Source organism: Chaetodon auriga, chromosome 7, assembly GCF_051107435.1.
Source record: "Chaetodon auriga isolate fChaAug3 chromosome 7, fChaAug3.hap1, whole genome shotgun sequence".
Taxonomy (NCBI): Eukaryota; Metazoa; Chordata; class Actinopteri; order Chaetodontiformes; family Chaetodontidae; genus Chaetodon; species Chaetodon auriga.
In genome coordinates, this window is record NC_135080.1 from 8,903,481 (window position 1) to 8,930,202 (window position 26,722).

The 26,722-nt window shown below is 42.1% G+C and overlaps 3 protein-coding genes and 2 non-coding genes across 7 annotated transcripts; 4 read left to right on the forward strand and 1 right to left on the reverse strand.

Moving 5' to 3' along the window:
• The first annotated feature begins 1,089 nt into the window (after positions 1-1,089).
• On the forward strand, positions 1,090-12,982 carry dyrk1ab (dual-specificity tyrosine-(Y)-phosphorylation regulated kinase 1A, b). 3 transcript variants are annotated; one of them, XM_076734707.1, is made up of 11 exons: positions 1,090-1,936; positions 5,485-5,681; positions 5,993-6,085; positions 6,230-6,418; positions 6,676-6,823; positions 6,917-7,203; positions 7,356-7,502; positions 7,876-8,016; positions 8,164-8,467; positions 8,815-8,939; positions 9,340-12,982. In XM_076734707.1, the coding sequence occupies exons 2-11, from the start codon at positions 5,562-5,564 to the stop codon at positions 9,925-9,927; spliced, it is 2,142 nt and encodes a 713-aa protein (XP_076590822.1). In that variant the 5' UTR covers positions 1,090-1,936; positions 5,485-5,561; the 3' UTR covers positions 9,928-12,982. The 3 variants fall into 3 exon arrangements, with proteins under 3 accessions (XP_076590822.1, XP_076590823.1, XP_076590821.1); XM_076734708.1 differs by lacking the exon at positions 1,090-1,936 and adding an exon at positions 2,610-2,801; XM_076734706.1 differs by lacking the exon at positions 1,090-1,936 and adding an exon at positions 3,787-3,852.
• A 187-nt stretch (positions 12,983-13,169) lies between these two features.
• Positions 13,170-13,241, forward strand: trnap-cgg (transfer RNA proline (anticodon CGG)). Its single transcript has one exon. It is a non-coding gene; the product is annotated as a tRNA-Pro (tRNA).
• A 302-nt stretch (positions 13,242-13,543) lies between these two features.
• On the reverse strand, positions 13,544-13,615 carry trnap-agg (transfer RNA proline (anticodon AGG)). The gene has a single exon. It is a non-coding gene; the product is annotated as a tRNA-Pro (tRNA).
• Positions 13,616-14,151: 536 nt separating this feature from the next.
• On the forward strand, positions 14,152-18,761 carry thap12b (THAP domain containing 12b). The gene is made up of 5 exons (XM_076734919.1): positions 14,152-14,495; positions 15,249-15,369; positions 15,478-15,585; positions 15,711-15,747; positions 15,868-18,761. Exons 1-5 carry the CDS (start codon positions 14,407-14,409, stop codon positions 17,772-17,774), a joined length of 2,262 nt encoding a protein of 753 aa, XP_076591034.1. The 5' UTR covers positions 14,152-14,406; the 3' UTR covers positions 17,775-18,761.
• A 300-nt stretch (positions 18,762-19,061) lies between these two features.
• map6b (microtubule-associated protein 6b) lies at positions 19,062-26,309 on the forward strand. Its single transcript, XM_076734920.1, has 3 exons — positions 19,062-20,240; positions 21,668-21,881; positions 24,465-26,309. The coding sequence occupies exons 1-3, from the start codon at positions 19,504-19,506 to the stop codon at positions 24,672-24,674; spliced, it is 1,161 nt and encodes a 386-aa protein (XP_076591035.1). The 5' UTR covers positions 19,062-19,503; the 3' UTR covers positions 24,675-26,309.
• Positions 26,310-26,722: the final 413 nt, after the last annotated feature.

Here is a 26,722-nt window from a genome sequence, read left to right on the forward strand (position 1 = left end):
AAATTCTTTTACTTGTCTTTAAAGTACTTCAAGGTCTTGCACCAGCCTTGTCTGACATGCTTGCAAAGTAAGAACCAGGATGGACTTCAAGTCCTCTGAGTCTTTTGGTTGTCCCAAAGAGCAGAACAAAAACTTTTGGTGAGGCAGCTTTTAGTTTTTATGCTCAGAGCAGCTGAACTTCAAGCCACCTTATTGGTTTAGTTTGTTATTGGAATGTTTGTGGATGCTATTTATTTAATTTAATCATTTACTTTATTGTATTCATGTTTAATAATGTCTTACTCCCTCTTGTCTATTTTATTTGTTGAGAAGGAATGCAACAAATTCAACAATACAAGTTGCAACACTCAAAAGATTAACAAATCACATATCCACAAGCCTCTCTCCAGCTATATCACATCTTTAGGAGCATAGCCAGGACTGTATTTGGCAACTCCATATCTTGAATAAAAACATATAACCTTAACATTTGATTAAAGTGTGTAAAGCAGCTCTGTCCATCTCTTGCTGCGTTACTGCTGTGGGGAGAGGTTGCTCCCCATGTTGCTCCCTGCTCTTTGGATACCACCATGTGTATTAATTAACATAGCATTAAAGTGCAACTGATACTTTTCCAAAAAGTATCAGTTGCATTATTATGATTATGATCGTATCATTATTGTGAGATATAGAAACTCTATTTTTGCTTTATGGCCAGCAGGAGTGATAAGGGGTGTGCTGGGGGCTTGCGACCTCAGTATTTCTAAAATCCTGTCGACTGCCCCTTCTGTAAATCAGTTTTAGAAAGTTATTTTTCAATTTTTCATCAAGTGTATGAGAAAAAATAGCAAAACTCACAGGCCAACTTACTGTGAGACAAGTGAGGTATCACAGTTAGAGTCATTGTAAGGCAATGTTCGTTTCAAACTGTAAAAATAAACACAGTCTAATATAATCTATCTCTGCCTGATGGTAGCAACAGGCCAAACACGGTTAAAAAGACAGACAGGGACACCACTGGAGTTATATGTGTCCTGTAACTCTGGCCAGTTAGATTTTATTCGTCATTGGTACATCCGGGTACTTTATTTTTTGATTGACAGTTGCCATGGCAACAAGCTAGAGCATCGCCATTTTGTCAGGAGGGTTTTTTTCCCAGCTCAGTCTTTTCAAATGTTCTCCCTTCCCGCCGGAATAATGCTGTCAGTGGATATATATTTGACGTTTTTGGATATCGAAATGCGTCTAGTGGATCGGATTAAGAAGATCAAGAGGCCGACGTTTTAACATAGTTGAAATAATTAGGCGGCGCCGCACTAACTCAGTTGTCCGTGTCTCTGGTCCACCGGGCCGGTTCACTGCGCAGGTTTGGACCGCGCGCCATTTTGTGAAAATTGACACAAAATTCCTAACCAAAATTATCAGAGGACACGGTTTCTGTTTCATGTTTAAAATACTCTGGATTTAACTTTATTGTCGTATTTATCGACGTGGCCGACGCTAAATTTGCAAAGACAACGTAAAATCAGAATTTGGCATAACGTTTATTTAGCGGTAGCTAGAATTGTTAGCTTGAGGCTAGCCAAAGAAGCTACAGCTAGCCAGGGCAGGTAGCTAATGTTAGCTGCGTTCATTTTGTCAACTAGCTAGCCAGTTCGCTAAGGTTAGCTAGTAAGTTATGCGTGCTAGTTAACGTTAGCATGTTGCTAGTCATCAGCTGATAGGAACGTTAGTCAAAGTTGCTTCGATTGCCGATGTTGTTCATCAAAGCCTGGGAGATGAAACGCGTATTAAACCTGGCTGGCGAATAATTTTAGAGTTTGCCGATCAGAGGACGGGGATTGGATTTAACGTTAACATTACTCGCTAACCGTGCAGGGAGGGGAGAATCTCAAGCTGGATAAGTTTCCTCATCATACAGGTTATTGGACTTTAAATGAAGATCGTGCCATCAGAGGTGAGCAATTCTGAAATGTTATCTTTGACATCAGGCGTCGTTAGGTTAACATATCACCCTAACATTTTCGCAGATGTATATTAAATGCAATGTGAATGGTTAACAATGATGGACGCGACAGTGAAGTTGAGAATGGTAGCTTATGGTATGGCGGCTAGCTAACATTTTGTGGCGGTGCCGACTCCGCCGAAGCCAGCGTTAACATTTGCTTTCAGTCAGTAGGTCAACGGACTAATTTTAACGTTTGTCGGGAACAGTTTTCCAGGATGTTGTGAGCTAGAGGGTGCAACGGATTGTATGGGCTTGGACGAAGAGTCATGCTGGCACGGTGTTAACGTTACAGCTAACGTTAACCCTGCGATATTAGACACTGTCATTGTATGATTTCAGCAAATGTTGTCTGTTAGCTAACCACCGCGTTTGATTTACTGTCAACGCGATGTTTAAGTATATTTATATAGGAGGTGTAGTTTGGGATTTAGAGCTACATAGAACGGAAGCTCACCTAGCTAACCTGGCTAACGCCTGGTAGCTAATTCGGCTAACCTGGCTAATGGTTAACGTTGACTTGTTGACGAACCAGCTGAATGGGCCCCACAACCCGCTGGCTGAGCACAGCGTCACTAGCTAACGTTAACGTTGGATTGGTGAGAGATATGCTTGCTTGTCCCGCAGTTTTCAGGGTAACGTTAACGACGACAACGTTAGCTAGTTAGACTGCTAACGGTAACGTGAGCCTGAATACGTTTGCCATTTATACGGGGAATTGGAGGCATACACGAACGATATGTAGCAAGAGGGGACGCAAATTAACACTGAATATGCTTTCTAAATTCCAACCATGACGAGATCTACCCCATCATCTGTAAGTACAGAGCTACTCGGTCACCGTCTTTATACACGAACGTTGGGCTTTTAATTGTTTTGGATGGGTTACATTTGATTCCGCTTTGGAATGGATCTAATCAGTTGGGCGTGAGAAGATGACACATAGGTTTGTTACAGAGGTCTTTAGCTATCACTTAAAATATGAAACGGCTACTAATAGCAAGCTAGCTGTCGTTATATTTACACATAAATAGGCCCGTTGATGCCGTGATGAGTCGAGCCAGGAAAGGAACTGTTCATATGTCAGTACTGAAAATGAAGAATAATCAAACGTTTAGGAGAGAGTAAAGAGCTACAAGTGCGCTTGCAAAATGGCTTTGTGGTCAAATAGAGCTTGATTTTTCCCAGTAGGGTTAGTGATTTTTATAATGTCAAATTCACCATATAGTTATGTTAGTCTGATGTCAGGTATTGTGTTTGCATAATGGGCTCAAACCAAACTTTTTCAGTTCTTTGTCAATTTGCATAATCTTGTACAGTAATTTTAGTTAGGTTTACCTATTTTTAAAAGATATTTCAAGGCCTACAATTCATCATAATTTAAAGGTATATTGACTATGGACATGCTGAGAGGAGATCCTGTGCTATTAAGTCCACAACAATATTAATCCTGATTTGTTTTGTTTAGCGTTATGTAGTCTGAGCCTCTCTGAGATAACTATTTATCTTTTAACAGTTTCACAAGAGCTTTACATCTCTTGTGTTTTAAAGATTTCATTGCCAGGCCATTAATTGCTATTTACTGGATCCACAAGCAGCTTGTCTTCTTTAATAGCAGCTTTATTTTAAAATTTCCCCAAAGTTCATACATTTACCCTGAGCCCACTTTTTAAAGTTTTGGGGTGTCATCTGTTCTTTAGGGGTCACCTGTCCCGCCCTCTCATACAAAAGTTAAATCATGAAGTAAAATCCCCACCAAAGATGCACAATGATAATGATCTGTTTTTATTCTTTGTAGTGGGTTGTGGTTTGCTGCTGGACTCTCCTCCCAGGATGATATGAAATTTTACAGGAGATGATGCATCCAGGTTAGCTGCTATATATTAAGCCTTAACCCTTTGGTGGGAAGTGGTGCACCTAAGATCTTCTTTTCTCTCACTTATTTTGCTGTTCAGAATTTGACATCCAGACTCACAAAGTTTAGGTCCTTATTAATTGGGAAGAAGTCAAACAATGTTAAGTCATTGTTATGATTGGTCAATACATGATTTAAAATTCCATTTAATGCAGTTCACCTTTTTATTTGATGACAGGGCTCAAAGTGATTAAAATTTGCTTGACACAATTGTTTTCGGGTCTCAGCAGAAGAAGCAGGAAAATAGACACTAGTCATCATGAGAATTCAGTCTTAACATTTTAGTGCTTTAAATTTAATGTGTGTAAAAAGATTAAAATATAAAGTCTTGGTTAAAGGCTTATCTAATTTAGCAGAAACTAGTTTTACTAGTTTTTCCATCCTTGTAGCATCATGAGGTTTTACTAAAATATATTTATACACTAGATAAAAAAACATAAATATATATCTATATAGATATATATCTATATAGATATATATAAAATATCTATCTTAGTTTCTTAAAATACAGCCTTTGCCTGTGCTCTGTCATCTTACAGTTCCTCTTATTTCTGTCAGTGGATTTGTATTTTTTCCTTTTCCAAAGCTGGGTCAGCTTTCTAATGCTCTCAGATGGAGTGCAGGTTTTGGGCTGTGCAGCTATTTTGCTGTCAGGCTCTTGTGTTGAAAGCAGCGTCTAAGTGTGCCAAAGTTCAATTTTATTTCTTGTTTATTTCTTGTTTTCTCATTGGAAAATGGGAGCAGCTCTGCCCTGGCAACAAAAGTAGGCTATTTGCATACTGCGTTGTGATTGGTCTGTGCATTGATGGGCTTGCCAAATCACGCTGTATCTCTGTGGTGATAGGCTATGCTAATTAGGTGCTGTTGCTGGGATTCTGAATAGTGGTTACTGTGTAGCACTGGTGAATTGTGTTGTCTGGTGAGAGATGCTGATAGCTGAACATGCTATTTGATAATTTTTTGATTCCTTCTGGCTTAAAATGAAGGATGATTCACTGTACAGTGTGGAGATGCTTTATTTTCACCCCTTTTCACTGTTAAACCTGCTGTTTTGCTCCTTTTTCTTCACAAAGGTTGATATATTGCTGTTATAATTTATTTTGTATTTATCCTTTGATGCATTTTTCTGACTTAACATCATTATCAAAAGACACTCTGTATTATCTTGGCATGTATTGTAATAATGAATGAATCCTTTTTATTGTTCCGAAAATCTTATGATCATTTTTGTCTGTGTTAAAGTGTGAGCTTGATCATTTCCACACACACGTAAATATTACAGATGCATAATTTACATTTTGCATATATTTTGCTCTCCCAAAGGTATATTTAGACATTTTTATGTTAAGGAAATTGTCATTGGTGAGATAAAGCAGCAAATAATGCCTTTTTATATGAGATCTGTACAATAAGTAGCAGATATCTTTACCTGTTTTATTTTTGGGCCAAAAATCTCTTGTGTGAAAGAGGAAACACAGCTGTTTTACATCAAGAGTATTACCCTTTTTCCTTCTTTTTGTGATTTGTTACATGTAATGTTGAATTAAGGTATTATGCAACTCATAGCAGTGTTAATATCTTCTAGGAGGAGAGACTTCAGCATGCAAACCTTCGTCCGTCCGGCTTGCGCCCTCTTTTTCTTTACACACTGCTGGTCTTCAGATGGCTGCTCCAATGCCCCATACGCACCAGCAGTACAGTGACCGCCACCAGCCAAGCACTGACCAATCTGTTACGGTCTTACCGTACAGCGACCAGACACCACAGCTCACTGCCAATCAGGTACACTAACCCTACCCTACCCCAGCTCTTGGATTTCTTTTTGTCTGAATGTGCAGTGTTACAAGAATTGCAATACTTAATGTGATATGAAAGTCTACTTCCCTTTTAGCTGCTGTCACCAGGCAGAGTAGCTGCTTCTCAAATATTCGTTCAGTCTAGGAATTTGATATTGTGCAACATTTACTGTATTAAATGTAATAAATGGATTCTAAGATTTTAGTAGTAATTTAGATTTGCCCCTGTTACTTACAAAAGTACTGTGCATGTCGTTTGTTTATTAATGTTGTGATTTTCCCCTTCGGATACTTCAGAGGCACATGCCCCAGTGCTTTCGTGACCCAACTTCAGCTCCCCTGAGGAAGCTCTCCATTGACCTTATCAAAACATACAAACACATCAATGAGGTTAGATTTGTTTTTTAATTAAATGAATCTATCCATATCATGTGCTTGTCATATTGTACAAAATTGTAAAACTTTGAACATTTAAGAGTATTATAACATTTCGTCAAGTCTGAATGTCTGACTTGTTTTATTGTTAATTTTTAGGTGTATTATGCAAAAAAGAAGCGACGGCACCAACAGGGTCAGGGTGAAGACTCCAGTCACAAAAAAGAGAGGAAAGTCTTTAATGATGGCTATGACGATGATAACTATGACTACATCGTCAAGAATGGGGAGAAGTGGATGGACCGCTATGAGATTGATTCCTTGATAGGAAAAGGATCATTTGGACAGGTGCTTAATTATAGATTTCACACACACGCATGCACTTTGAGTACATGTGGCAGAAGAAAATTGTCTTGAATAAGGTGAAACAAATGATGATTTTATTTTGCTCTGTAAAAACCTACCGTACCTTAACATATTTGATGCTACTTACTAAAGATTTTTCTTGTGCATTTAACATTTGAAGAGTTTATGTTTATTATCAAACAAGCAATTCTGATTTAACTTTGAGGAACACTAAAACTAGCTTTTGTTGGTATCTTTAGGTTGTGAAAGCTTATGACCGTGCTGAGCAGGAATGGGTTGCCATTAAGATCATCAAGAACAAGAAAGCTTTCCTCAATCAAGCCCAGATTGAAGTGCGCCTCCTAGAGCTCATGAACAAACATGATACCGAGATGAAATACTACATCGGTAATGCACCCTTGAAATTTGCCTCTGATCTGATGAGACATCTAATAATTTCCCTGTATTTGACTGACATTGGTACAATTTGGTTTTCTACAGTTCACTTAAAGCGTCACTTCATGTTCCGGAACCACCTCTGCCTCGTGTTTGAGATGCTTTCATATAACCTGTATGACCTACTCCGAAATACCAACTTCCGTGGCGTCTCACTCAACCTCACCCGGAAGTTTGCCCAGCAGCTATGCACGGCGCTGCTCTTCCTGGCCACGCCTGAGCTCAGCATCATCCACTGTGACCTGAAGCCTGAGAACATCCTCCTCTGTAACCCCAAGAGGAGTGCCATCAAAATAGTGGACTTTGGCAGCTCATGCCAACTGGGACAAAGGGTATGTAGCTGCAGTTTTCTTTTTTAGCAGTGAAATGAATTTCTGCAAGAGTGTCTATGAGAAGTGTGTGGTTATTGTTGCTTCTAAACATTAGCAGTAATGAACAGATAAGTCAAATATGGAGTCTGACTGGCTGTACTTTCTTTTTGTAGATATACCAATATATCCAGAGTCGCTTCTACCGTTCCCCAGAGGTGCTGCTGGGAATGCCCTATGACCTGGCCATCGACATGTGGTCCCTTGGTTGCATCTTGGTAGAGATGCACACTGGAGAACCTCTCTTCAGCGGAGCCAACGAGGTATAAGGAACTGGAATACTACTCGGATTGGTTCTGTGTAATGTTTTGCAATATAACTCAGAATGGCAATGGTTTCATTGGCATTAAAAGTTTACAACTTTTCATCTGATGTCCAGCTTACAGATAATGTTATTTAGACCTCGATGATTAAGACTTGGAGTTCACAAACCTAAAACATATCAGACAACACTAATGACTTAACATTTTTGTCTCCTTTAATTGTGGCCTCAGTCATCTTTGGATAACATTTGATGACATTTAAGTTCACATCTATTGGATATAAAAATGGATCCCAGTGTGCTGGCTCTCAAGTTGCACGTGCACAATGTAAATGTTATGTTAACAATCATTTTATTGGTAACTTTTCCCCCAGGTGGACCAGATGAACAAAATAGTCGAGGTTCTTGGTATCCCGCCTAATCACATAATGGACCTAGCCCCAAAAGCCAGGAAGTTCTTTGAGAAGCTTTCGGATGGTACATGGAGTGTTAAGAAGACCAAAGATGGCAAAAGGGTGAGTTTTTTTTTTTTTTATACTGCAGTTAGACTCTGACTTCATTTATTTTGTAGTTATTGTTAAAACCAAGGTAGATTGTGGATTGATACGCACAAGTCACAGCTTTGTAAATCTCTTAATCTTTGCATACTCTGCCTTAAACAGTATAAGCCTCCAGCCTCGCGGAAGCTCCACTCCATCCTGGGTGTGGAGACAGGGGGTCCAGGTGGCCGGCGGGCGGGGGAGTCTGGCCATGCTGTTGCTGACTACTTGAAGTTCAAGGACCTGATCCTTCGGATGTTGGACTATGACCCTAAGAGCCGCATCCAGCCCTACTATGCCCTGCAGCACAGCTTCTTCAAGAAGACTGCGGATGAGGGGACCAATACAAGCAGCAGCGTGTCTACGAGCCCCGCATTAGAGCAGTCCCAGTCTTCAGGAACGACCTCCAGCACCTCCTCTAGTTCAGGTAACTGTCACCTGAATACGGTGGGCAGATGTTCCTCTGTTCTTCATTTATAGTAATAAAATACATCAGTTGTCATATTCTAAGACAACATGATAAATATTTTACATCCCCTTTCTGCAATTATCTATTCAGTAAAGAGGATTGATTTTGTGGAACTTCTGTCATCAACGAGAAAGAATTACATTAGAACTATTAAAGTATTGAAATCCATTTCATAGTGGAACTAAGACAATTCAAATACATTACGTGTGCTCTAATAAACATTAGTTAACTATCTTGTAGCATTTGACATATTTTATGTGAAGCTGTTGAGGCTGCACTTGTGACGCCTTTTTTTCCCCCCTCAGGAGGCTCATCTGGGACAAGTACCAGTGGCAGAGCAAGATCAGACCCTACCCATCACCACTTGCACAGTGGAGGACACTTCGGCACGGCCCTGCCTGCCATTGATGGTGACAGCCTCTGCCCACAGGTCAGTGAGTTACCGGGAATGATCTGAAATTTTATCTGATACTGAGTGGAGTTACTGTGGTGGTTTTAACGGTTTAAGAAGTTCAATCAGAACAGATCTAAACATAGCCAGTACATTTGTGTAATAAACAAGTCCCTTGAATTATGTTTTTTTTAATTCATGTTGCTTGATCAAATATTCCTAATTGTGTGATCCTAATGCAAGATGGGTTAAGATCAAATTCAAAAACTGTGGTCTTAAAGTCAGATCTCATGAAAGTGTGATTGTTTCTGTCATGATCCCTGAACTGACAATTCTGTTCTTACGAATTATTTTAACATTAAGCAATACAAACTTAAAACCCAAAAAGTGTGATGCCACATTCCACAACTGACTCTTGTTATTTGCTTGACATTGACAGGCAAGACAGCCTTACCCACCCCCGCTGGTGTGGGGAGGTGGCGTTGGACCAGAGTCAGTCACTGGAGAGACCCACCCAGTCCAGGAGACCACCTTCCATGTTCCCCCCCAGCACCCTAAGGCCCTGCATCCCCACTCACATACTCATCACCACCACGGGCAGATGATGGCTACACGGCCACGCCCACGCCACTACACCTCCCCGACACACAGCTCCTCGACACAGGACTCCATGGAGGTGGTTCATGGCCATCTGTCCATGACCTCCCTGTCTTCCTCTGCCTCCTCTTCCTCTACATCGTCCTCTTCCACTGGGAACCATGGCAACCAGGCCTACCAGCTCCGCCATTTGCCTGCCGGAGCCCTTGACTTTGGTCAGAATGGTGGGCTGAGCATGGGGCTAGGTGCCTTCTCGAACCCACGGCAGGAGACTGGCATGGCAGCGCACCCTGCATTCTCCATGGGCACGAACACAGGGCCTGCCCACTACCTAGCGGAAGGCCACCTGGGCATGAGGCAGGGTATGGACCGGGAGGAGTCTCCAATGACTGGAGTGTGTGTGCAGCAGAGTTCTATGGCCAGCTCGTGACTGCACTGACATTTGGCTGTGTGTTCCCCCTGTGCGTCATTTTTAAGGTGGTGTTTTTTACTACAAGGTGTGTTGAGAACAAAAGCTGCTCACGTCAGAAGGGAGATATCACTGAACCGCTACTACAGAGAAAAACCTTTGTTAAAAAGTATATATGTAATTTTCATCAGTTTTTCTTTTGCAATCATTAGGCACAAAATAATACTGCAGAATAACCATAGTGAGATTGAGACATCCATCTTACCATTTCACCAGTTTCATGTAACCACCAAGTAATCACCATATGGTATTATGTGGCAAAATCTTCTAAGGAGCATTTCAGAGCGAAGTTTGAAGCTGTTTGCAGGTAGCTGTTGGTGATGAAATGCTTGGCGTCCTCTTTCAGTTCAAAGCGTGGACTGCCTGACATTACTGTTCCACTGGTTCTTAATTATTTTGCCCTTTTTAAGTGGAATTTCTCATAAAAGCTGCTTGTAAATCCTGTAGCTTGACAATGAGGGGAAGTGTTTGCGGTGATATTTCTTGTCGTTGGTCGGTATTGTGTAACTCTGTTAAAGGGGAGCACATAGCAGTGGAATCCCTATAGCGTGTGCTGGCCGGGTGGAGAAGAGACCCTGCAGGTGGATACTGACACCAACCGGGTCAAAGGAGAGGGAAGCACCACCCCTCAGGCCGAGAGGCCCCGTAGTCCTGCAAGCTGCAACCGGGCCCGGCACAGATGAGAGCAGCGATGGGCACGGGAGACGAAAGGATCCAGCCCAGTGAAAGGAAGACAGTCAGTGGCTGGTTCTAGATAACCCTTTGGCCTTATGACTCATGGACTTGGAATGGGATGGAGCTGGACATTATCATTTGAATTAAGATGGCTTTTCTCTATTTTTCTCTCTAGACAGCCCTTAATTCTTTAAGGAAATTAAAACAACTTAGAAAAGGTAAATAAGAATGGTAATTTGAGGCCTTTCTCAACAAAGATTTCTTCTTCAGCAGGGCCCCACATAACAGGGTCTTATTGTACACAACAACCTCCTAAACATTACTTCCTTGAAAATCTTATTCACTGGTTAAGGATTTTGCAGTGGAAAGAACTATCTATTCCAGAGTCTACCCTTTTATGTTTTATTTTTCCCTTTTGCATGTAGTTCCTCATCAGAACCACCTGCACAAGTCTCTCCATCCAAAACATGGAAACTGAAGAAAAAAATGAGTTAAGTGACTGCCTTTTTTCTCCTCAAATTATGCTGTGAATTTTACAAGAATTTATTTTCCCTTTGGATATGTTTTTATACCAAAGCAGTTGTTTTATAGCATATAGGTGTCTGTAACCAATAATGTAGCAGTTCACCACTTTGACGCAAAGTTTATCAAGATCTTATTTTAACGTCAATACAAACAGCTGCAATATATTACTTTAGCAAAACTGGAGACCGTTGTTGAGACCGTTGGCTATTGTGTATTCTGGCCAGATTTGTTTGCAACGTTTTACCAAAACTGTTTCCATTTTAATTGGTAGATTATTTTGGGAGTCTTTTAAAACTTTGGTATGTTAGAGAATTTGGTAGTTACTCTGCAGGCTCCGGAGTAGCAAGTTAGAAGCTGATGGTTTAAAAAGAAAAAAAAAAAAAAAAGGAGACTAATGCGTTCTATTTCTGTGTCGTCGTTTTTCTTTTGCCCCCATCATACTATTTCAAAGGGTTTTGCTGCCTTTCATACATCATTTGGTCAACTTGGTTAGTTTCTGCCGTGAAGCAAGACTTAATGTCATTGTCTTGGCAGGGTAAGGATAAATGTGGCAAATCAGTTTGTGTTGAATGGTATTTTTCTGATTTGGTAGGGCAGATCCCCCATGATTGTTGTCCTATTCAAAGGGAAAGGGTGTCCGTCAGCCCACAATCACATGCTTTGCCTAGGCAGACATGCATGTCCTCAAAACATTAGTCAATAACCAGATTTTTTTTATATCAGGGATTTTGAAGTGCTTTCTTTCTTCTGTTGCTCATTATACCAGCTTTGAAATTAGACAGAAAAACCTGCCCATAGCCACCATTCAAATTGAGGGCAGGCCACAGGTCATGCTGTTGCCATTTTAAAGGAGAAACCATAATAAGAGATCATGCTTGGTATTTCCACAAACACAAATGTAAAGCTACCTATATTGAGATTGGGGTTTTATCTGGATGTCAAGGTTAATTGCAAATTTGCAATCATTTTTCATACCCCACAGAATTTGAGACATTTAGAAATTGCCAGTGGTTTTATGACTGGCTCTCATACTGGTACTAAACATTCCAAAAATAAAGACTGAAAAAGAAAAAAAATTGACTGCAGTGACTCGTAAGTGTGCGCCTATTTCAGATCATGCTGATTGACCTCTTATTTAGAGCAGTTGTCATGAAATGCAGCCCCTTTTTAATAGTTGAAATAGAATTTATGTATATATTTATATTTTTTTAATAAAGGAAGTATAGAACTCACTACCTTGCTCCTGCTGGTATGTTGATTATGTTTGTCAATTTGGTGACCATTCAGTGGGCAGGAACTCCTGTTTTCTTAGTGGCAAAACCTTGCCTTTTGGCAAAGGTACTTGACTACATCAGGACAACACTATGAGGTAGGGTTTGAATCAAACAGGGAAAGCTAGATCTTCAAACCTTAATAATTTTCACAGGGTATATTGTAAGTGCATGTACATCACAAACCTTACTTTTTGGTTATATGAGAAGCACATGGTTGAAAAAAAGGTTCCATCTTTCATAAGCCTGTTGAGTTTGTGGGTTATACACAAACACATATACTTGTCGACATATCTGAACACCCAACAGAAGTTGAAATCCTCTTATTTAATTTGGATTTATCCTTTTCATTTTTGATTTCACATTTTTTCACTTTTTTTGTACATGCAACATGCACTATAGAATTGAACAGCATGGGGGAAAGGATAAGTCCATGTATCCACAGATTGTAAGATCTAGTCAAGACTTTGCTGTGTTTATGACAATGCCCTTTGTATTATATTAAGACAGTCTTATGTATGATATATAAAAAGAAGTTAATTGAATTGCTCTGTGTGTCTTTATTGTTCTCTGACAACTCCATCTACATTCTCCACTTTTCAAAAAGTGTTCACTTCTCATCCCTTGTGAACAATCATACATAATCCATAGAAAGACATCATTCTGCCACGGTTAACACGCGTACTATGGGTATGATTTAAGAATTTTACCGATGGGTCGTTTAAACGATCTGGCTCGTTGGTCTAGGGGTATGATTCTCGCTTCGGGTGCGAGAGGTCCCGGGTTCAAATCCCGGACGAGCCCTCAATCTTTTATTCCAGGGACATAACCTGTCGAAAACTCGTTAGATTGTCACTGATGAACTGCTCAAGTGAAAGTCATTACGGCTCAGTTTCAGAAGCAGTGAGGAAAATGGTTATTACGCGTTGTACCTTTATTTTATGCTTCTGTCATGGCTCTATGAGATTTCCGGATGCTATGTATTGTCCGTGTGTTTGCCTGCTGGTATCTTATCGACTGCTCTTGGCAACACATATGGGTCATACGGGCCTGTGCATTATCTTCTATACAAACCTTAGATACCACTGACACAGCAGACTAAAAGAGGGCTCGTCCGGGATTTGAACCCGGGACCTCTCGCACCCTAAGCGAGAATCATACCCCTAGACCAACGAGCCAAGCGACTTCCCGTAATGGTGACTTAGTTTTAGAAGCTACAACACACGGACTGATATCTGTTATATGTTTGTAAAAACAGCCATTCTGGCACCAGCCTTTGCTGGAATGAAGGCATAGCTAACGTTGGGTAAGTAGCCACTGACCTGGAGACATCGTTAAGAGGAACTGATGGTAATACATAACGTTAGCTAACATTACCGATGACTAAAACTTTATGTAATGCTAGCTATATGTTTTTCACTACATACGGTCAGTTAAAGGCGTATCGTTGCATCAAAATCGGGTCATTGCATGATAGCTAGCGTACATCACCCAGTTTGGTAACTGCAATGGCAATCAAACGGCTCGCCCTGCCCTAGTAGCTAGCTAGCTCCTGTCTTGTGGCGAAATAACCAGTTGATGGCAGCAGTGCACCTTGAAGAGCTTCTGTCACTGCATACAATGTAGAAGAAGACAATGCAGTCTTTTAATTGGTCGACGGAATAAACCGTGTAGCGACCAATAGTTACATCCTAGAGTTGCGGTACGTCCAATCAGGTGCATTGTGTGTGAGGCATTGCCCCTGAAAATGATCCACTCCAGATTCAACGGTTGTGTGAATGTGTTGTGAATTACGTTTGTACTGTTTGATAGTTGTGTGTAGAAGCTCATGTCAGACACTATCTGAGGTCATATAAATTGTGTGTTTGTGTTAGAAATCATCTGCGTCCACGCGAGGCCCTAAAGGACAGCGGTACAGTTAGCAGATGGTAATAGTTAAGTTAGCTAAGCTAACTACCTAGCCTGAAGCATGCCGAATTTTTGCGCGGCCCCAAATTGTACACGGAAGAGCACACAATCAGATTTGGCGTTTTTTCGGTTTCCACGGGACCCAGAGAGGTAAGGCAGCTTATCTAACGTTGACGGATTTAAGTATTAAGGCAAAGGTTGTTAAACTTGTGCGCTTAGAGTTGTAATCTTAACGTTACTAGATTGACTGAAATCATAACGTTTGTTAAGTTAGCTAACCAAAGAAAACGTAGTTTGGTGTCATGTTGAGAATAACTTTCGCACTTGTCGTTATTTTTCTTACAGGTTACCCATATAAGCACATTTTGAGCCGTAAATATGTTTACTAACACACGGGCGTCTATTCTAACTTGGATGTTTGTATTGCACATCTGGTCTCATCTTTAAACTTTGTCAGTGAGTTTAGGGCTCACGGACCCTCGAGGAGGCTACAACATGCACATAACGTATTACTGTATGCAGTGTTCTGTCAGTAATACTCTGCCGCTGCAGCCGTGTTTCATAGATTGTTTCATGTTATGCAACTGTGACCACTTTCATACTTGAGAAATTCAACATAAAACAAGGATATTTTTACATGTATTTATTTCTTTATTTCTCGATAGTCTGAGTTGTTTTCAAGCATAGTTTTACATTTTTCCACAGTTGTTAGTAAATTTTTGATATCTGTTATAACATCAGTGTCTGTCAACTCCACACAGAAAAAGTTTAGTATCAGTGTTGTAATTTCTAAGTATTAAAGAGTATCAACTGCATTTTTAGACACTTATACAGACACAGCTGCTGTCTCAGTGCATTACTGTCCTTCACATGTCACATAAAGCTGGTGTGTGACTCTTTTAGATGCAGAATCTGGGTGGAGAACTGCCGCAGAGCAGATCTGGAGGCAAAAACAGCAGACCAGCTGAACAAGCACTACAGATTATGTGCCAAACACTTCGACCCAGCTATGGTGTGCAAAACAGTAAGTGTCTTCCATGATTTTAGCCAGCAGCCTGTGGCATGTTTCCACATGCTTTCCAAAAATTCGGAATCTCCAAAACATGCCTTACTTGACTTTATTGTTTTTCAGAGCCCCTATAGGACTGTTTTAAAGGATACAGCCATTCCAACTATATTTGACCTGACAAGCCATCTAAGAAATCCTCACACAAGACATCGCAAGCGGATTAAAGAACTTGTAAGAAAAATACTTCTGACCTCTTAGGTCACTTTTCTGGGTTGTTTTAGATGCACCTTTTAAGCTTAATAGTTTGACCAACTGCTCTCTGAGATTTGTAATTTAACTTCAGTTTTTAATTTCAGACGGAAGAAGACATAAAGAAGATTAAAGAAAGGAGATGTAAGTGAATGGGACATTTTATTTGTAGTCATGAATGTAGAATAATCGTGTGTTCATTTTATTTAGTATTCATTTACTTGAAGTGATCACTGTGCCTCTTTTGTTTTGCTCTGTCTCCAGTGGCGTCTTCTATTGAACAGCTTAATTCCAAAAAAGATGCAGCAGTTGAGGATAACACAAGCACCAATGACGATGAACCTCAGCTGTCCACAGAGGAGAAGGCGTTTCGTGAATACCTGAGATCCTTGTTCGAGGTTTTGGTCATGTTAGCGAAACAGAGTATCCCATTAGTGACTGACGGAGCATTTGAAGCTGAATGCATGTCCAACAACATCCAGGCACTTCTAGATTTTCGCATGAATGCCGGAGATGAAGCTTTGAGGAAGCGGTTTGAGGCAACAGCTGTGAACTCAGAATACCTCTCCGCAGCCCAGCAGAGTCAGCTCCTGGACGTCTGCGAGAACACAGTGAGGGAGGAGATGCTGATGGAGGTGAGGGAGAGTCGCTTCTTCTCCCTCGTGACGGGTGACCTTGTTGAGTTTGCCAACGAGAAACACCTGCCTCTTTTTTTACGCTTTGTGAATCAGCAGAACGTCCTCCGAGAGGAGTTTTTGGACTTTCTACAGTTCGATGGTGATGAGTCCACACTGGTCGAGAGGCTGGAGGCCCAGCTGACAGACCGTTGGGGGCTTAGCATGGAGGACTGCCGTGGTCAAGCCCACAAGGCCACTGGCACGTCCACCACCAAGATGAAAGCTGTGGCAGTATTGCTGATGGACAAGTATCCTCTGGCATTGCACATGCCTTGCTCTCATATGGCTTTGAACATCCACCTGGCCAACAGTCTGCCTTTTCCCAACGTCCAGGTCATCATGGAGACTCTGAGGAGGATCGGGGCATTCTTTAGCATCCCGTTTGCTCAGGACGAGCTAGAGAAAGCTGTCTCTACTCACTACCAGAAGAATGAAGAGAAAGCAGCTGCGTTAAAACAGGCCTGTGGCTCAGGATGGACAGAGCAGCACAATGTCTTTGACGTGCTGCTCGACACGCTGGAGCCCCTGCTGCTGTGCATGGACAACGTTCGAGACAATGATGACGCAAAGTTTGCTGACGCCGCCATAGAGGATGCGTATTCAATCGCAGAAACTCTGGCTGACTTCGAGATTATTGTCACCATCGTTATCCTAAAGAATGTTCTTACATTCACCCGAGCCTTCGGAAGGAATCTCCAAGGGGAAACACTCGATGTGTTTTTTGCTGCCAACAGTCTAACTGCTGTCCTGCATTCACTGAATGAGGTCAACGACAACATCGACGTCTACCATGAGTTTTGGTATGAGGAGGCTGTGAGCGTGGCCAACGTAATGGGCATTCCAGTGAAAGTCCCAAGGCTGTTTCTCCGGAAACAGCGTGCAGCCGATGTGGGTGAAATCCAAGCCGAGGCGTATTTTAAGGAGTATGTGACAGTCCCTGTTATCCACGGCATCATGCAGGAGGTGGAGGACATGTTCTCTGAGACCAACCTCAAAGCTCTCAAGTGCCTGTCACTGGTCCCAGCCGTCATGGGCCAAATGAAGTTCAACACCACCGAGGAGAACTATGCAGATGTTTACCGCAACGACCTCCCCAACCCAGACACGCTTCCTGCAGAGCTTCATTGCTGGAGAATCAAGTGGAAGCACAGGGGCAAAGAGGTGCGCCTGCCCACCACCATCCACGAAACCCTTCAACTGCCAGATGTCAAGTTCTTTCCCAACGTGAACTCCTTCCTCAAGGTGCTCTCCACTCTGCCGGTGCTGAAGTTACTGGACAACAAAAGTGCCACAGCGAGCGAGCGGCTGCAGGCTTATCTTGACAGCGTGTCTCCAAAGCAGTGGAACAAAAGCCTCGCCATGCTCAACATTAACACTCACGTCAAACACGACTTGGATGTCATGGTAGACAAATACTGCAGACTGTATCCAGAGGATGATCCTGAAGCTGAGGCCGAGTCGGAGGAGGTGGCTGAGGAAGATGTGGCGAAATGATACGACACGGACGCTGAGCTCAGCTGCTCTGGGACAAAAACAAACCAAACAGACATGCTGTCAGACATAAACACATCCTCCTTTAGCGCTAATGATTTTAATGCAGATGTAAAGAAAGTAATGGATGTATTCTGCCTCTGAGCTTCCCAAGAAAACTGAAATTACCCATGTTTTTATTGTATGAGTTAAAAATGTGTATGTATTTAAATGCATCTGAGCGTAATCCCGCATTGTAAATAAGTAAGCAAATTCGGCAGGAAGAAAACATTAAAGTAAATACTCAATACCTCATGGAGACTCGATGAAAAATGCAACACAACAAGACGTCCGGGGTTGTAAGGCGGTGGGCCTGAGCTGATATTCAGAGCGCTGAGTCTTTGTCAGGCTGCTCTCTTATCAGACGAGCCTCCTCTTTAATGAAGCTGTGATCTTAAGGAAACATGTTGCAGCCTTTTTTCCCTCCCTTCATTCATTTAATTTGTTCAGTTTGGCAGATTGTGGTTTTTGTGCAATTAACTGACACAAACGACTCACATACTGTCCGCATTTCTTTTACTGAACGCAGCCCAAGTTCATGGATTCCCAATGACTATGAGGCAGGAAGAGCACCAGAGGGAGCAGTTAGACCAGCAGCATCCCTGAATTCAGGCTCTCAGTAGGGAGCCATCTTTTTTTTTTTTATATACCTAAAAACCTTATACTGCTAGTTTGATGTATTTTGTATAGTTAAAGGGCCCGCATGGTGAAAGTTAACCTCTTTAAAGGGTATGTTTTGATTCAAGCAGTTCCTTATCAAACATGCACTGTTTTGTAGAAAGAAAAATTCGGGAAATTGGATGTAGAAGTAATTGTATGTTATTGTGGTATTTATGGCGAGATGGTTCTTTTTGCTGCCAGACCATGTTTTCATTAACTTGTTAGATTTTACACAATCTGTTCACAGTTTGGTCTAATAAAATCTTTTGTGCAGAGCGCAAAAATGAAGGCACTTTGAGTCCAGCTTTGTGGCAAGATGCTACTTTTTATTTTACTCTTGCTTCAGTTATGTGTACTTTAGTGTTGGACCCGTCTAGTTATCTCCTTAAGATGGAAGATCACATGTAAATATTTGACTCTTGCATTTGGATACAGACGAGTGAGGCTTTATTTTTTATTTCCGATCTGCAGCAACATCATCGGCCATTTCCTCCAGCTACAACAGGCCGCTGTTGCATCCACCCTGGTATGAAGTTGGCATTTTGTGATGATGGCAGCGCACGAGTTAAACGTGTCTCCTCCTCCCTCTCTGCTGGCCAGACGGTGACGAGCTCAGGTGATAGTTCACCGTGCACTCACAGTGCAGACCCCGGGCATCTCGTAGCATCACACAAGTGTGGGTGGGGTCGCTTTGATGCGCAACCAGACAGCAATGTGCACTCCACAGCAAAGCCCAAAGTCCATTTAAACTTCCAATAAGAACAAATACCCTGCAGGAGGAGGGAGAGAGGGAGGCGTGGGGGCCTTACTTCCTTAAAGTCTCAGGCAAAGACTGGTGAGATATACTCAGCAGAGAATTGCATAAAGCTAGAAGGAGGAATAACCCTGACTGGACAAAAACAGGGGACGGGGTGAGGGAACGGGCACTTGCAAGTCTTCGAGTCGTGAGTAGGACGTTTATTAACACGTTTATTCCAGCTTTAGAGTTTTTCTGCGCATCCTTTTGCCTGACAGCCTCCTAGTATTTATCACCATGGCCTGGCCGTGCATTACGCGTGCTTGCTGCATCAACCGCTTCTGGACCGAGCTGGACAAAGCGGACATCGCGGTGCCTTTGGTTTTCACCAAATACTCGGATGTGGCCGACGTGCAGCACCTTCCCCATCACCCGCAGCCGAAACAGAAGAGGGCCGGAGCCATTGCCATAGAAACGCAGCCCCATCCCGGCGAGCAGGAGGCAGGGAAGGCACCGCCCGCGACGGGTGCCGCAGCGTGCAAAGATGGCTCTACTGCGTCCGTCATGCGCCAAGACTTCAAGGCGTGGAGAGTGCGCCCCGAGCCCAGCTGCAAACCCAGAAATGAGTACCAACGCTCGGCGGCCCCGTTCAACACCGAAACGCAGTATCAGAAGGACTACAAGCCCTGGCCTATACCGAGGAAGCACGACCACCCCTGGATCCCCAAACCCAGCCCCACCGGCACCTCCGGCGGGCCAGAGCGGAGCGCGGGGAGCAAGCAGGAGCACGCTGCAGCCGAGGCCGAGAGCGGTGTGGAGAAAAGCGAGCTGGAGGAGAAAGCGCAGGAGAAGGAGTTCAAGGAGGCGGTGAAGAAAAGCGCCAAGAGGGAAAAGTCGGCAGAGAGAGCAGCGGGGGAAAAGACGGAGGCGCAGGTGGCTGCAGAGGCGAGCGCCGAGCAGAGGAAAGGCAGAGCGGCTGCAGACGCTCTCAACAGGCAGATAAAGGAGGTGATGTCCACTTCCAGCAGCTACAGGTAAGTCTGCGAGAGGACGAGCCACGATCACGGTGTGTGGGGGGTGACGCAATGCTCTCTTGGTTTGTTCTGAGCTCGCGGAAATAAAAGCAGATGCTTTATTTTGCTCACCTGTGACTTTACAACTGAGGCTTTTGACAAGCTGCATCCCCCGTTACACAACATCTCTGAAGTAATTTCACCTGGCAGCAGCTCACAAAGGTGTGCCACTGCGCTCTGTGCTGTGGTAACATTTAGAGAACATCAAGGGGCATTTGGTAGTGATCTCTGGTTACAATCTCCAGTGATTTCCAAAGCAAACTGATATTGCCACAGATAAAGGCTGCATTATTGATTTTTCTGCTTTATCCTTCCTAGGAGTACTACCAAATCAATGCAGTTGCCCATGAATGAGGGCAGACAGTAAAGGGCTTCAGTGTAATCATGTATCTTCTCGTGGTTTCTTTGCAAAGGCTTCCTCCAAATTGAATTGAGGATGCATAATGCATGCAAGTTAACAAGATGTGCTGGCTGCAGTCTGCCCCACTGAAATATTGAGTTTAACATACAATGTACCAGTGCCCTCAATTTTCTGTTTAGTTTCCCGAAGAGAAACTTATTCCAAATGAACTGAGCTGACCAGTAAATAAATTAATGTGCCATTTATTAAAGCAGAGTTATATGCTATGGGTAAGCCATAAAACCAAACAAGATCTTATTACATAATTAATGAGACGCTAGATTAATAATAAGAGGCAGCAGCACAAAAGAAGAACGCAGACACGTACGAGAAAACAAGGAAACATCAGAGATGATCCTCAGAAGCTGAAAGGCCACATGACCTTTATCTTTGACCTGCACTCTCTTATGTCTGATAAAAACAGGCTTCCCTGTTACATTTAGCAATGAAATAAATGTCAATTAAAGACAAAACTACCTTTGATTTCAACAAATCGGCTTTAAAAAACAACAACAACAACAATTCAGTACACACTGCAGTGCCAGTTTCCAGTTGTAGAACAGAGAGTCATTAATACTTAATACACACGCCTTGATTTTAGCTTTTTACAGAGTCCATGTGCTCCAGAGCTCTGCACAGCCTGGTGCTGAGCTCTGGTCAACAGGAGACATTATTAACGCTTAATATAAACGTCTCTTACTGTCAATATATGTCCAATCCAATTTAGCCATGTTTGTTTGTCAATCACAAGCCATAACTTGCAAAACATGTTGGAAAGTTGCTGCTTTGTTAGCATGAGCAGCTAACTGGGTGGCTGGTCATCAAGGTTAACGGTGCACACCACTCAACTGGGAATAAGCTGGTAAAAGTACGGAAAACATGATTAATGATTAATCGAGAAAATAACTGTCTGATCAATCAATAATGAAATGACTCTTCAGCTGCAGCCATACAATCCCCTCTGTCTGCCTTCATCCATCTTCATTAGGACTGAGTTCAAGGCATATAAGGATGTGAAACCAGTGAAGCCCATCAAAGCTACGTCTCAGTACAAACCCCCCGTGGAGGAGACCAGTCTGGAAACCAGCTACAGTGCCACATTCAAGGGGGAGCAGGTGAAGGCTCACCCCAATGACAACAAGATGGTGGAGCGCCGGAGGATACGCAGCCTGTACAGCGAGCCCAGCAAGGAGCCTGCCAAGGTGAGTCCAGGCACAGATCCGCTGATGTTAGTGCTGGTCTGTGAAGTACTGCTGCCGTTTGCCATGACTTGAGTTTCCTGTAAGTACATTGAATTATAGTCGTGTCTAAAACGTAATTAGCCCTGCTGTGTCTTAGGTGCAGTTCTTTATGAGTAACACACTGTTTCTCTGTTTTACTTTGATTTTGAACTTGAGTTATGACTAACTGGAAGCGCTGCTGCATAAATGTTGCATGCCATCTACCTCTGTGGCCTAATGGCAGGTGATTGGTTCTCAGAGTTATTAAACGGCAGCAAAATAGCTTTTTATTTCAATGTTAAGACATTTTAGATAACACAGTAAGCATTTGTCACAGACATATTGTTATATTATTCCATCATGCAGATGAATCATCTGCGTAAATTTTAACCAAACAAACAATAACTGCATACACACCAATAGATAAAATACTGATTGCATCATTTTGAAATATTACATTAATATCCAAACTTTGGATTACAGCAACACGTGATTTCATCCCATATTAAAGTAGGCCTGTGTGTGAAGATATTGACTGGTATCTGCGTGCATGTTGTAGCCGGTGCAGACAGAGCATTGGTGAATAATGTGTCTATAGCAGTGTGTTCATATGGCCACTCCCTCTCTCATTCTTGTAGGACTTCTCAGAGACTGAGAGCAGCTCTGTTCTTAATCTGCTGTAGTCAGGTGTGTTCTCTGTTTCTTCTAGAAGGCATGGAGGCTGACCTCAAATTGATCAGACGCAAACTCGCATACTGTACACGCACATACACACTCAGTATGCGCCCCCGCCGGTACGAGCCGCGGTCACATGTATCACCCCCAGCTGCCAGATGCAATCCTGCAAAACGTATCAGCCACATCTTCACTGTTTGCCCACCTCTCAGCCTGCACCACCCACCACCCTTTGTGCAGCTTAGTAGTCTTAAAAACTGACCGTGCATAGTCTGTGGGTTTATTCGAGAGGGTGGATTCATTAATAAATGGAAGAAACAAAGAAGCTTCGGTGGTGAAGTGACAGATAAGAATCAAAACAAAAGAGGCCAACAAGACAAAAACCTCCTCACATTTGATTAGCATACATTTAAACACATCTGCGCTGTTTAGGGCTCTATTTCAGTGACGAGGTTTGATGCCAGTTTCATTTTGCAAAATGACAAGTTTTCCCATGTCTGCACACATTTGACTGCAGGCACAGTCGAGTGCGGCGCCAATGGCAGTGGGAAGTTTTGATGTCATCGGTCAAACTTCTTTGCAGATGATGTTATACTTTTGGCTTCTGATGTGTGATTTGCGTGGTAGCAGTTTGCAGCTCAGTATGATGCATCTACTTTCATCTTCAAGGTCCACGGCATCAAGAATGTACTAATAATGTGTTTAATGGTGCACAGTGCACTGCTTTCAGGGTTTTTTGAGTGCATCAGTGACAGAATCCCTATTTCTCGTAACTCCACCCTAACTGTCTGTGGAAACAAAATTCACAAAAATGCACTACAATCCTTTTAATCACAGAAATAGAGCCCTTCATTTTTACTATGAGAAAGAGTTTCTACAAACATTTGCCATCTTGTACAATATACTAGCTTTTAAGGTTTATTTATTCAGCAAAAGTTGAGCATGTTTGCAACTTTTTTGCTGTGTGTCATCTCATTAATACAATTGGAACATTTGGGAGCTTCTCCAGAAGTCTTTTATCGATGTTTCAACTCCAGAAGAGCAGAAAGAAGCCTTATTTAGGGGTACATTCATCACTGCATCCGCATTTTCCCAGTCACTGTGGGAATTTGACCCAGTAATCCTTCGGACTCCCTCCTGCTTCTAAAGCATCTAGGTTTTGCCCCCATATTAATGGATGAATGTTACCAAAATATTTCATTCTTTAAAGCGTAAGACTAACATCATATACTAATATAAACCATGTATCTTCTATGCTCTGCTTTCTTTGACAGTTGATTTTAACAGAAAATTGCACGAACCACTCTTCTATAAAAGGAAAGGCACAAATACACCTTTTGTGCTGTTTTTCTTTCTTTTATCTTCATTGCACTAATCACATAAAGCAAAGATCACCTGCAGTGTATCATATGGTGTCATTTGCCTGTCATTAGTTTAAGTAACAGGATAAAGAAAAGGTATGTATTGCATGCTGAGATAGGACCTTGACATGTTTTAGAGTCTCTGAGAGTTAAGCAATATTTACTTTCTTGTTGAGAGTTTGATGAGAAGATCAGTTGTTAAATATGGAGCTGCAGCTGACTTCCTGAAGTCTTGCTCCAGGCAGTCACTGCTCCCAGGCCAAGAAATAGTCCGGCACATAACCCCCGAAAGCTAACTGTTTCCCCACACTTCCAGTCTTTATGCTAAGCTAAGCTAATCAGCTGCTGACTGTAGCTTCATATTTAATGGGAGACATGAGCGCTGTGTTGATCTTCTCATCTTATTCTCGACAACAAAGCAAATAAGTGCATTTCCAAAAATACCAAACTATGGCTTTAACATCAGTTTAATTTAATTTTTTTTTTTTGATGGTTTGATCTCAGTGTTTTCACCTCTCTTCTCTACAAGGTGGATAAACCAGTGTCACGCACCAAACCAAAAAAGACACCAACAACAACAACAGGGAAGATGGTGAAAAAATCAAAAGAGAAGCAGATTGCTAGTTCCCAGTCAGCCAAGAAGAAGCCATCTTTGGGCGCTGCAGAAGCCAAACCAGATGGAGTCGTCACAAAGAAGAGCAAAGAGATCAGCAATAGACTGACTGAAGCGAAGCAGTGAAAGCGATTCATCTCTACGCTTTCATGTGCGCCATCAAAGTCTACTTGACGAATTAGGCCAATCTCTTCCCTTTGGTTTATTTCCTGACCTGTTGTTTTTGCTGTCCTGTCACATATTGTTCACCTTTGAATGGGCACCGATGTTGAGCTTTTAGAATAATGCAAATAATTTCACTGTAGACTGTGTGTGAGTGTGTGTGAGTGCGTGTGTATGTAAATGTGTGAAAGTATGTGATTCCTTGTATTTTGGTGCACAGAACCGCTTTATATTATTGAGCACATAATTTGCACATCATTACTATGAGTTCTGTTTGGCAGCAAGCTATAAAAAAGAGCCATCAGTACACATATATGTGTATGAAAGGGCATTTTTACCTTTCTCTGAATGGATGACAATTCAGATCAATATTAAAATGATTGTAGAAGATGTCAAAGGGATGCTTTTTCTCTGAGACTGTATCACATGAGAGGTTTTGTTAAAGTACAAAATCTGTTTAACGGTTGTGTTTCCTAGTTACAGTGCCTCCGCTGTATGGTCCTGGTTTTCATTTCGTTGTTCTGGATGATATCTGGTTTCATCAGTTTGGTTGCTAAGAAACCAAATGAACTGTAATATAATTGCTACGGCTTGCATGCAGGACCCCGTTTTTTTGGTTGAGTAGCAACATTTTAGCAGACTATATTGTCACAGTCAGTCACATTTTAGCTTGTAAATTGAGCCATTTAAGATAAATGTATAGGGGCAAGACCTTTTCAAATATAATGCATGTGTAGTAATAGATTCTGGTCACACCGACAAACTAAAGTACACACATTATGTAAAATCATAGTCTAGTGGCTGTTAAAGCTGTACAATAAACACACCAGCAATATGGTTTCACCCACAAACACATTTCTTGCGATCTAAATGATCCGCTCCTTTAATTTAAAGGGAACACTACAGTTTCTACAATGTCTCAGTATTTTATGACATTGTGCTCCATCCACTCCTCTGAGCTGTGATGCTAGTCGTGCTAAACAAGAAAACAAAAGCTGCATATCGGCCTGAAAAAAAGGAGAGCCTCCAGTGTTTGCTCACGAATTTTCACTCCGAACGGGCTGATCTCTCCAGGTGTTGAAGAACAAGGAATGGGCCAGGACTTGTGGTTCAGCTCTTTAAAATGCTGCTGTCTGAAAATGCGCAAATCACGTCTGTTCATTGTGAGCGTGTCATGTTTTTACTAAAATGCCATCACACCCTTCTCTCTCTGGTTGTAAACACAGTCATCCCTCGTGATGCCCTTAGTGGCCAACATGGCTCCGGAGTGCGAGGGCTGAGTCGAGCACTACCCGCCATGGCTCTGCTTCCAGTTTTAGCTTCTGTGTGTGTGCGTGAGTGAGCGAGTTTTTCGTGTCTGACCTCTACAGCCTGCTGCCTGCTAGCATCAAGTCTGACCCAACCACTAGACGTGCTGCTATGCACTCCAACACCCTGGTGCTATATCTCTCATCGTATATGCTGTCTGGTTTGGACTGCGTGTGTTGACCAGAGTGAAATGATGATATGACAATGTCATGCCGCTGCAGACATGTTGTGATGTTGTGCTTGTATTCTCAGCTTGCTCTGAATGAACTCTGATTAAAATGATGATCTAGATTCTTGTGACTTGTTGTATCCTTTGTTGTTGGGCGTCAGTGTTTCTTCAGTGCCTTTAAGAACAGCGTTCCACCTTCACACGTCAAATATTCCTTTTGTGTTACAGAAAATAAATACTTGTATTTTTCGCATTTGATGTAACGGCATTTGAATATTACAGGAATAGGGAGTAATTTAACTTTATTCTCTATATTTTTCTAAATAATGAGAATAATATCAAGGCATAAATCACGAGCACAGTAAAAGTGCAGGAGTTAGTTGCTATCTTTATTCTAGGTGAAAAGTTGTCGTTCCCAAAGTGCAATATATGAATGCTCGATATATATTTGTTGTTTTATATATATATAAAATTCTATCTCCGTCTATCTTCACTTGATTCATTTGCACTAGTAAAATATCCCAGTGTAAGCTGA

What these genes read in the sequence shown, in the direction of transcription:
- dyrk1ab (XM_076734706.1), top strand. An exon ending in GAAAAGGATCATTTGGACAG is followed by an intron (nt 6,419 to 6,675) that starts GTGCTTAATTAT and finishes TGGTATCTTTAG; the next exon opens with GTTGTGAAAGCTTATGACCG. An exon ending in CGAGATGAAATACTACATCG is followed by an intron (nt 6,824 to 6,916) that starts GTAATGCACCCT and finishes GGTTTTCTACAG; the next exon opens with TTCACTTAAAGCGTCACTTC.
- thap12b (XM_076734919.1), top strand. Translation starts at nt 14,407, where the DNA reads ATGCCGAATTTTTGCGCGGCCCCAAATTGTACACGGAAGAGCACACAA. An exon ending in CAGCTATGGTGTGCAAAACA is followed by an intron (nt 15,370 to 15,477) that starts GTAAGTGTCTTC and finishes ATTGTTTTTCAG; the next exon opens with AGCCCCTATAGGACTGTTTT. An exon ending in GCAAGCGGATTAAAGAACTT is followed by an intron (nt 15,586 to 15,710) that starts GTAAGAAAAATA and finishes TTTTAATTTCAG; the next exon opens with ACGGAAGAAGACATAAAGAA.
- map6b (XM_076734920.1), top strand. Translation starts at nt 19,504, where the DNA reads ATGGCCTGGCCGTGCATTACGCGTGCTTGCTGCATCAACCGCTTCTGG. An exon ending in TCCACTTCCAGCAGCTACAG is followed by an intron (nt 20,241 to 21,667) that starts GTAAGTCTGCGA and finishes CATCTTCATTAG; the next exon opens with GACTGAGTTCAAGGCATATA. An exon ending in CCAGCAAGGAGCCTGCCAAG is followed by an intron (nt 21,882 to 24,464) that starts GTGAGTCCAGGC and finishes CTTCTCTACAAG; the next exon opens with GTGGATAAACCAGTGTCACG.